General features: G+C 41.8%; 1 protein-coding gene across 1 annotated transcript in view; it reads left to right on the top strand.

Annotated features, from left to right (window-relative positions):
• Nucleotides 1-11,347, top strand: part of fbxl13 (F-box and leucine-rich repeat protein 13) — a gene marked incomplete at both ends in the record, with an annotated part of 47,846 nt that overhangs the window by 33,498 nt on the left and 3,001 nt on the right. Inside the window, 6 exons of the mRNA XM_084168414.1 lie at nucleotides 353-405; nucleotides 8,612-8,712; nucleotides 9,921-10,050; nucleotides 10,379-10,477; nucleotides 10,604-10,724; nucleotides 11,126-11,288. Coding sequence (XP_084024540.1) covers nucleotides 353-405; nucleotides 8,612-8,712; nucleotides 9,921-10,050; nucleotides 10,379-10,477; nucleotides 10,604-10,724; nucleotides 11,126-11,288 — 667 coding nt within the window. The remainder of the gene's footprint in view (nucleotides 1-352; nucleotides 406-8,611; nucleotides 8,713-9,920; nucleotides 10,051-10,378; nucleotides 10,478-10,603; nucleotides 10,725-11,125; nucleotides 11,289-11,347) is intronic.

Here is an 11,347-nt window from a genome sequence, read left to right as displayed (position 1 = left end):
TGACAGTAAATTCAGTTGACAGCATTAAGTCAATGTGTGTGGGAGATAAATAACTCATAAATAACTCTCACATTGACCTGGTGACTTAGATACACCACAGACCCCTCATAAATACAGTGTAGTAGTATGTCATCTATGGTCTTGTTGACTTTGAACCAAGTTCAAAGATGTTTTTCAAATAAACGTCCATAAACATTCCTCACAGTCTGTGATTTGTTTGTTGGTGTGTGTTTATGTGCATTTGCACTTGAGTATATGATTTAAAATAAAGCACACATCTGGAAACATCCTAATGTTTCTGCTGCTGCTTTTCTCTCCTCTATCTCTCTCTTTGTATCCCTCTCTTTCCCAGGTGAATGCAGAAACCTACAGGAGCTGAACCTGTCAGAGTGTTTCAACATTAAAGTGAGTAATGGCCAGGTCTACTCACGGGTACAAACTACCCTCTTATCTTATCTTCCAGGAGTGGAATAAAACCCAACTGTAGAACAGAAGGAAAGAATAAATAAAATATCCCTTTCATCTTTAGTTTATATGCTTTTCATTAATTCTCTCCATAGCAGTGATGGAATGGCACTGTTCTGAAGCTCATCACCACTCATGCAGAGAGAGTTGTAGTCAGATTATGAAATCAGGACCACATGTGGACTAGGGTGGAGTTGCTTCTCGTATAATGTGATTTACAGTTACGATTCATCTCTACTGATTACACAACATTCTTTAAATAACATAAAATGACTATGGATAATAGGAAAAACAATTCTACATTAAACGTTTTTTAAACATACAGTGCCTTCAGAAAGTATTCACACCCCTTGACTTTTTCCACATTTTGTTGTGTTACAGCCTGAATTTAAAATTGATTAAATGGAGTTGTTGTGTCACTGGCCTACACACTATACCCCATAATATCAAAGTGCAATTATGTTTGTAGAAATGTTTACAAATTAATAAGAAATGAAAAGCTGAAACGTCTTGCGTTAATAAGTATTCAACACCTTTGTTATGGCAGTGGTGTGTATTCATGGATACCAAGGGAAGCCAGGCTTCCCCAAATATTTGACCAATAAAAACATTAAAATTATAAAATAATTTATCTTTCTGTGTTTTCATATTTTTCCGTCAATTCACAAGTGGCTGAATCTCACTGGAGAAATCATCAGAGCGAGATAAACAGTGTCTCTCTCTCTCTCAGTATGTGTAGCCCATGTATCTGATGCCATCTGGATCAAAAGAGTATGACATATTGCGGTTTGATTGACTGATGCCAGCAAGCATTTGACCTCCCTTGATAAAAAATATATAAAAGTATTAGCCAATCAGCGTTGAGCTAAGCTCAACTGTGGGTTGTCCTGGTGCTGCAAAACGCCCCCCAAGGGAGGCCAGTTTGGATTTGGCTTCACACCAATCAAATCACATCCTAAGCAAAACTTCAAACTTCTGGTCTGCTTGTGTTGATCTCCTGCAGCAGCTAGCTTGCTAAATTGTCCCTTTCCTAAGCCATGGATGGAGATGGGGATTTGGACTTGTGGTTTTGACTTCATTCTCTGTACAGGCCAATGATTATAACGGCGATTCTGATCTAACCATAAATGAATATGTTGTGGCACTGGCCTGAGACAGTTGAAGTTCAATATGTAGCCTGGCCCTTTTAGGCTCACGTTAATTAGCTAGCTAACTTAGCTGGTTCATTGTTGCCTATGCGAGGAAGTTAGGCTATCAAGCATTTTAGCTATGTAGTCTATGACAACAAAAACTAAAAGCGTACTGTATGACAGAGCCATAGACCGTTTTGCCAACATGACAGAGAGGAGGAGTCAAAAAAGAAGAATACTTGTGCACACACACACACACACACACACACACACACACACACACACACACACACACACACACACAGAAATCAGTACCATGGAAAGCCACATGATATTTAGCAACATTGATTGGACTAAATTGTTTTTGGTATCTTTAAGTTGGTTTTCAGTGTATTAAACTAAGCCTTGTTGATTTGATGATGTTTAAGTTAAAATGGTGCTGAAATAGCAGAAGCAGTGCTGTCGAAAACAACTTCCTTGACCATGTTGCAGGTCGTATAACTGTTTGTTACATGCAGTATTTGCTTTGTGGATGTTGCTCTCTGGTTTTGTGATGAAACAAATGTATGTGTAGTTGAATTTATTCCGCCACTGTGTGACTGTTGTTTTTTTGTTGTCACAGCCTTATTGTATATCACGCAGGCCTATAAACGAATGGGTTATAGAACAAACAACGCAGTTATCACAACATAGGTTGTAATATGGATGTTTTTACTGGCTTGGCTTCCTCAGTGATTTTACCCACGCACCGCTACTGTGTTGTGGCAAGCCTAAATAAGTTCAGGAGTAAACATTTGCTTAGCTAGTCACATAATACGTTGCATAGACTCTGTGTGCAATAATAGTGTTTAACATGATTTTTGAATGACTAGCTCATCTCTGTACCCCACACATACAATTAGCTGCTATAGACCACCAAGTGCTAACAGTCAGTATCTGGATAATATGTGTGAAATGCTTGATAATGTATGTGATATCAACAGAGAGGTATATTTTCTGGGTGATTTAAATAATGACTGACTTTCATCAAGCTGCCCACTCAAGAAAAAGCTTCAAACTGTAACCAGTGCCTGCAACCTGGTTCAGGTTATCAGTCAACCTACCAGGGTAGTTACAAACAGCGCAGGAATGAAATCATCAACATGTATTGATCACATCTTTGTTAATGCTGCAGAAATTGGCTTTAAAGCAATATCCAAATCCATCATATGTAGTGATCACAATATAGTAGCCATATCTAGGAAAACCAAAGGCTGGGCCTAATATAGTGTATAAGAGGTCATACAATACGTTTTGTAGTGATTCCTATGTTGATGATGTAAAGAATATTTGATGGTCTGTGGTGTGTAATGAGGTGCAACCAGACGCTGCACTTGACACATTTATAAAATTGCTTATTCCAGTTACTAATATGCATGCACTCATTAAAATTACTGTAAAAACTGTAAAATCCCTGTGGTTAATGACAAATTAAAAATTGTATGGTTGAGAGGGATGAGGCAAAAGGAATGGTAAATAAGTCTGGCTGCACAACCGATTGGCAAACGTACTGCAAATTGAGAAATCATATGACTAAACTGAATAAAAAGAAGAAGAAACTATACTATGAAACAAAGATAAATTATATAAAGAATTATAGTAAAAAGCTTTGGAGCACCTTAAATGAAATTTCGAGCAAAAAGGCAAACTCAGCTCCATCATTCATTGAATCAGATGGCTCATTCATCACAAAACCCACTGATATATTTTTTTCATTGGCAAGATTAGCAAGCTTAGGCATGACATGCCAGAAACAAACGCTGACACTACACATCCAAGTATAACTCATCAAATTATGAAAGACAAGCATTATCATTTTGAATTCCGTAAAGTGAGTGTGGAAGAGGTAAAAAAAGTATTGTTGTCTATCAACAATGACAAGCCACCGGGGTCTGACAACTTGGATGGAAAATTACTGAGGATAATAGCGGATGATATTGCCACTCCTACTTGCTATATCTTCAGTCAGAGCCTACTAGAAAGTGTGTGCCCTCAGGCCCGGAGGGAAGCAAAAGTCATTCCATTATCCAAGAATAGTAAAGGCCTGTAAGGGTTGGTGTGAGGTGTGACCCAGGTGCAGTGCAGGATAGACAGTAGGCAGAGATGGTGAAACAAGGATCTTTACTTGTGGTCCCGAAGCCAGGATACAAAACAATAGACTTAACACGATAAAAGAAAGGTGGAGCAAATAAGTCTACAAAAACCGTCTGACAGCCAAAATACGGAATAGTAACTACGACTGAAATAATAAAGAAACGGGGAGAACACTTCTCGAGTACCTGTACATACTTCTCCAATCAGACACTGATTAGTACTGCTGAGCATAGAGAAACTAGCAGAGAAAACTGAGCAAGGGAACACAGGGAAGTGAGGGCATAAATACACAGGTGAACAGGTAGACACAGGTGACACCAATAGGATGATGATTAGTCCAGACTGTGAGTAAGGAGGTGCCTAAGGTTGTCGGAGGATGACACCTAGTGGGTCGCTCCGGAACTGCGACCCCCTCCTGTAACTGCGACCCCCTCCTGTAACAAAGGCCGCTTTACTGGCTCAAATAGCCAACCAATCAGCCTGTTACCAACCCTTAGTAAACTTGGGAAAAATGGTGTTTAACCAGATACAATGCTATTTTACTGTAAACAAATTGACAACAGACTTTCAGCACGCTTATAGGGAAGGACATTCTTCAAGCACGGCACTTACACAAATGACTGATGATTGGCTGAGAGAAATTGATAATAAAAAGATTGTGGGAGCTGTTTTGTTAGACTTCAGTGCGGCTTTTGACATTATCGATCATAGTCTGCTGCTGGAAAAACGTATGTGTTATGGCTTTACTCCCCCTGCTATATGGTGGATAAAGAGTTACCTGTCTAACAGAACACAGAGGGTGTTCTTTAATGGAAGCCTGGACCAACATAATCCAGGTAGAATCAGGAATTCCACAGGGCAGCTGTCTAGGCCCCTTACTTTTTAAAATCTTTACTAATGACATTGAGTAAAGCCAGTGTGTCTATGTATGTGGATGACTCAACACTATACACGTCAGCTACTACAGGGAGTGAAATCACCGCAACACTTAAAAAAGAGCTGCAGTTAGTTTCAGAATGAGTGGCAAGGAATAACTAAGTCCTAAATATTTCAAAAACTAAAAGCATTATCTTTGGGAAAAATCATTCACTAAACCTCAACTAAATCTTGTAATAAATAATATGAAAATTGAGCAAGTTGAGGTGACTAAACTACTTGGAGTAACCCTGGATTTTAAATTGTTATGGTCAAAACATGTTGATATAGCAGTAGCTAAGATGGGGATAAGTCTGTCCATAATAAAGCGCTGCTCTGCCTTCTTAACAACACTATCAACAAGGCAGGTCCTACAGGCCCTAGTTTTGTCGCACCTGGACTACTGTTCAGTTGTGTGGTCAGGTGCCACAAAGAGGGACCTCGGAAAATGGCAATTGGCTCAGAACAGGGCAGCACGGCTGGCTCTTAAATGTACACGGAGAGCTAACGTTAATAATATGCATGTAAATCTCTCATGGCTCAAAGTGAAGGAGAGATTGACTTCATCACTACTTGTTTTTGTAAGAAGTGTTGACATGCTGAATGCACCGAGGTGTCTGTTTTAAACTACTGGCACACAGCTCGGACACCCATGCATATCCCACAAGACGTCACCAGAGGTCTCTTCACAATCCCCAAGTCAAGAACAGACTATGGGAGGCGCACAGTACTACATAGAGCCATGACTACATGGAACTCTGTTCCACATCAGATAACTGATGCAAGCAGTAGAATCAGATAAAAAAAAAAAAACATAATACACCTTATGGAACAGTGGGGACTGTGAAGAGAAACACACACAGGAACAGACACGCATACGCACACACACGCTAGAACACGCACACGTACATTGTAATATTGTTGTATGGTGGTATTATACATTTTGTATTGTAGATATGTAGTGGTGTAATAATGTCATATGATGTACTGTTTTATCTTTTGTTTTATGTGTGATGTGCCTTAATGTGTTTGGACCCCAGGAAGAGTAGCTGCTAATGGGTATCCCTAAGAAATACAAATACAAATCTGTAAGGTCCCTCAGTCGAGCAGTGAATTTCAAACACAGATTCAACCACAAAGACCAGAGAGATTTTCCAATGCCTCGCAAAGAAGGGTAAAAATAAAAAAGCAGACATTGAATATCCCTTTGAGCATGGTGAAGTTATTAGTTACACTTTGGATGGTGTATCAATGCACCCAGTCACTACAAAGATACAGGTGTCCTTCCTAACTCAGTTGCCGGAGAGTAAGGAAACTGCTCAGGGTTTTCACCATGAGGCCAATGGCGACATTAAAACAGTTACAGAGTTTAATGGCTGTGATAGGAGGAAACTGAGGATGGATCAACAACATTGTAGTTACTCCACAATACTAACCTAAATGACAGAGTGAAAAGAAGCAAGCCTGTACAGAATAACAAATATTCCAAAACATGCATCCTGTTTGCAACAAGGCACTAAAGTAATACGACAAATAATGTGGCAAAGCAATTAACTTTTTGCCTTCAATACAAAGTATTATGTTTGGGGAAAATCCAATAGAAAACATTACTGAGTACCCATCTCCATGTTTTCAAGCATAGTGGTGGCTGCTTCATGTTATGGGTATGCTGGTAATCGTTAAGGACTGGGGAGACTGGTTCAGTCTGCTTTCCAACAGACACTGAGAAATGAATTCACCTTTCAGCAGGACAATGACCTAAAACACAAGGCTAAATCTACACTGGAGTTGCTTACCAAGAGGACAGTGAATGTTCCTGTTCTGAGTTACAGTTTTGACTTACAGTGAGGGAAAAAGGTATTTGATCCCCTGCTGATTTTGTACGTTTGTCCGCTGACAAAGAAATGATCAGTCTATAAATTTAATGGTAGGTTTATTTGAACAGTGAGAGACAGAATAACAACAACAAAATCCAGAAAAACGCATGTCAAAAATGTTATAAATTGATTTGCATTTTAATGAGGGAAATAAGTATTTGACCCCCTCTCAATCAGAAAGATTTCTGGCTCCCAGGTGTCTTTTATACAGGTAACGAGCTGAGATTAGGAGCACACTCTTAAAGGGAGTGCTCCTAATCTCAGTTTGTTACCTGTATAAAAGACACCTGTCCACAGAAGCAATTCATCAATCAGATTCCAAACTCTCCACCATGGCCAAGACCAAAGAGCTCTCCAAGGATGTCAGGGACAAGATTGTAGACCTACACAAGGCTGGAATGGGCTACAAGACCATCGCCAAGCAGCTTGGTGAGAAGGTGACAACAGTTGGTGCGATTATTCGCAAATGGAAGTAACACAAAAGAACTGTCAATCTCCTTCGGCCTGGGGCTCCATGCAAGATCTCACCTCGTGGAGTTGCAATGATCATGAGAACGGTGAGGAATCAGCCCAGAACTACACGGGAGGATCTTGTCAATGATCTCAAGGCAGCTGGGACCATAGTCACCAAGAAAACAATTGGTAACACACTACGCTGTGAAGGACTGCAATCCTGCAGCGCCCGCAAGGTCCCCCTGCTCAAGAAAGCACATATACAGGCCCGTCTGATGTTTGCCAATGAACATCTGAATGATTCAGTGGAGAACTGGGTGAAAGTGTTCAGATGAGACCAAAATGGAGCTCTTTGGCATCAACTCAACTCGCCGTGTTTGGAGGAGGAGGAATGCTGCCTATGACCCCAAGAACACCATCCCCACCGTCAAACATGGAGGTGGAAACATTATGCTTTGGGGGTGTTTTTCTGCTACGGGGACAGGACAACTTCACCGCATCAAAGGGACGATGGACGGGGCCATGTACCGTCAAATCTTGGGTGAGAACCTCCTTCCCTCAGCCAGGGCATTGAAAATGTGTCGTGGATGGGTATTCCAGCATGACAATGACAAAACACACGGCCAAGGCAACAAAGGAGTGGCTCAAGAAGAAGCACATTAAGGTCCTGGAGTGGCCTAGCCAGTCTCCAGACCTTAATCCCATAGCAAATCTGTGGAGGGAGCTGAAGGTTCGAGTTGCCAAACGTCAGCCTCGAAACCTTAATGACTTGGAGAAGATCTGCAAAGAGGAGTGGGACAAAATCCCTCCTGAGATGTGTGCAAACCTGGTGGCCAACTACAAGAAACGTCTGACCTCTGTGATTGCCAACAAGGGTTTTGCCACCAAGTACTAAGTCATGTTTTGCAGATGGGTCAAATACTTATTTCCCTCATTAAAATGCAAATCAATTTATAACATTTTTGACGTGTTTTTCTGGATTTTTGTGTTGTTATTCTGTCTCTGACTGTTCAAATAAACCTACCATTAAAATTATAGACTGATCATGTATTTGACAGTGGGCAAACGTACAAAATCAGCAGGGGATCAAATACTTTTTTCTATCACTGTACATCTACTTGAAAATCTATGGCAAGACCTGAAAATGGTTCTCTAGCAATGATTAACAACCAATTTGACAGAGCTTGAAGAATTTTGAAAATAATAATGGGAAAATGGTGCACAATCCAGGTGTGGAAAAAATCTTATAGACTTACCCAGAAAGACTCATAGCTGTAATCGCTGCCAAACGTGCTTCTACAAAGTGTTGACTCAGGGGTGTGAATACTTCTGTAAATTAGATATTTATGTATTTCATTTTCAATAAATGTGCAAACATTTCTGAAACATGTTTTCACTTTGTCATTATGGGGTATTGTTTGTATATGGGTGAGAGAAAAAATCAGGCTGTAACACAACAAAATGTGGAATAAGTCAAGGGGTATGAATACTTTCTGAAGTACCAGGCTCACTGTACCAGGCTCATCTAGGTGGTTGCAGCTGTTGGTGATTTTCTTTACATGCCTTTGGCCACAGCGGAATACCATGAAAAATATATTGTTGTTAGTTTAGTGGTAACCTTGTGTTGTCCTTCACCAGGATGAGATGGTGCGTATGATTCTAGAAGGCTGCCCCACTCTGCTCTACCTGAACCTGTCCTTCTCATATGTGACCAACGGGACTCTCAGAGAGCTCTCCAGGTAAACACCCATAGACCACAGCTACTCCAGTGATGGAAAAGGTTTCCCATTTCATTAGAACACAGTGTATGCACAGTAAAGCAGTTATTGTTTCAGGTCCATGGGTTAATGTCAGTTGACATTGAGGACTGCTTTTACCACCTCTTGTCCGCAAAGCCTTTATAAGGGCCTGTTATTGTTCCCTCTGTGCTGAAGTACCCATTGGCCCAAGCAGACAGAGCCTGCACACTCTTTCTCTCTCTCATCTCCTAATCTAGGAGATGGGTCTCTCCTCTCTCTCTCTCTCTCTCTCTTCTGAATGGAAAATAGTCACTTAAATCCCAGGCCATCGCTATTACTCATGTCATAATCAGTTAGGATTACCCAATACTGTTATCCCAGTGATGTAGTGGGATGATGTGGCACGCCGAAACAGAAATACTGAGAGGAACAGAGAGAAACAGATTGAGAAATAGAGAAGCCAAACGTTTGTGTGTGTGCGCACATGCAGGACCTTGACCATGTTTCTTTGTATCCTTTGTATCCAAAGAATGTTACACCTGAAAGCAATTCCATAGGCTCCGTTTTTTTAAAAACCTTATGAGCTTATAGACTAGAAATCATTGGAACCTAGCAGTGTGAAAATGCTTCACAGACCTGGCTGAGAATTAACCTGGAGAAATAGTCTTATTTCATTTAAACTCCAAAGACGTTCAACCCTCAGCTGCTGCTGTCAACACATGCCTACACTCCGCTCTCTCTCTATGGCAGTCCCTTCTCTCCTCCTCTCTGTCTCTCTGTCCATCCTTCATCTCTGCTGTTCTTGTGGGATTTCTCTTGATTAACAATGTCTAAACTCAGGTTTAGAAGGAAAAGCTTCTCCCAATCAGATGCCACAGTCAATTTACAACTCTGCCTACCTCACGTCTCACCAACCCGCTCAACCCCTTTCCTGCCATCCTACCTTGGTCGTTCAACTGGTGCATCCCAGCCAGAAGTCAAATAATCATTAATATCCTCGCTACCCAACCCCCACACCTTCACAAACTGAAGATTGTGAGAAGACTTGAACTAGTGAAATCAGGCTGATAACAGGCTGCGGGTGCACATTGGCTTTAGAAATACTCTGGAGTATTACTTTTCCAATACAAATCATAGAGCTTTAGAGGTGCCTTTAGCACATCCAGTATGGATATGAGGCTAATACACAACCCTCTCTGTCTGTCCAGGAGCTGTCTGAACCTACAGTACCTGAGTCTAGCATGCTGCCGTAAGTTCACTGATAAAGGCTTACAGTACCTGGCCTCAGGGAAGGGCTGCCACAAGCTCATCCACCTCGACCTCTCTGGCTGCACTCAGGTCAGTTCATGAGAGAGAGAGAGACAGAGAGAGAGAGACAGAGAGAGACAGAGAGAGACAGAGAGAGAGAGAGAGAGAGAGAGAGAGAGAGAGAGAGAGAGAGAGAGAGAGAGAGAGAGAGAGAGAGAGAGAGAGAGAGAGAGAGAGAGAGAGAGAGAGAGAGAGAGAGAGAGAGAGAGAGAGAGAGAGAGAGAGAGAGAGAGAGAGAGAGAGAGAGAGAGAGAGAGAGAGAGAATTCGTTTTAAATTACAAAATGTACACCCTCTCCGTCTCTCTCTCACCCCCCTACTCTCTAATGTACTCTGTGTGTGGTGTTTTGTCCCTGCAGATCTCAGTGGATGGTTTCAGGTACATAGCAGCAGGCTGCCCACTGCTCCAGCAGATAGTCTTCAATGACATGCCTACTCTGTCAGACAGCTGTGTGCTGGTACGTATGGAGCTACCAGACAACTCATTTAGGGAGTAAGATCATATTTTTTTTACCATTGGCTACCTGTGTCTTTAATGAATGAATGGACCTCTGCCTGTCACTCAGTCTGGTTTCGTCCAATAGGAGCTGGCCTCTAAGTGTCAGTCTCTGTCTGCCATCTCCCTATGGGACACGCCCCATCTCTCAGACTCCGCCTTCAAAGCCATCGCTGAGGTGGCCAACCTCACCAAGTTCAGCGTTGATGGTGAGTGTGTGTCATGTCCCATGTCTGTCTACTAGTGTTATTTAGTTGTCTTGGCAACGATCATTGTGGTGAGTCTCGTTGCCAGGGTGAAGTCTACAGGGGCTCTGATTGGTCTGTGACATCAAACCATGATGCAGCAGCCAGCAGGTCATGTTGTTGGTCAACCCTAAAACTTTTGCTATCCTCTAACTCTTGGCCTTATACAGTGCTGTATCTGGCACAGGTCACTGTTAAGTGATTAGCCAATGATTATAGCTCTTCAGCCAAAGGAGATGATCAGTTTGTTTCTGAAGATGTGATTAGACATGTAAGACAAATGATTAATGTAAGACAAATGTCAACACACGCACTTTGTTTGTTATGGTGCGTGTTATGACAGTATTATCTGTGTGTTTTTGTAGGTAATAGTCGTATGTCAGACATCAGTTGGAGGGCTCTGTGTCGTAGCTCTCCAGGCCTTACTAGACTCCATGCTGCTGACTGCCCTAGAATGACTGACTCCAGCCTCAAGTCTATGGGCGCCCTCAAAAACCTGGTCTACCTCAACATCTCACACTGCAGCAGGTGTGTGTGCACGCGTGTGTTCTGTCTCTACGTTAGATGATATCGGGCTGCGGTACCTG

This window comes from Coregonus lavaretus (assembly GCF_964263955.1).
Source record: "Coregonus lavaretus genome assembly, chromosome: 9".
In the NCBI taxonomy this organism is placed as follows: domain Eukaryota; kingdom Metazoa; phylum Chordata; class Actinopteri; order Salmoniformes; family Salmonidae; genus Coregonus; species Coregonus lavaretus.
Note: the sequence above shows the minus strand (reverse complement) of the source record. Positions and strands in the feature narration are given on the sequence as shown.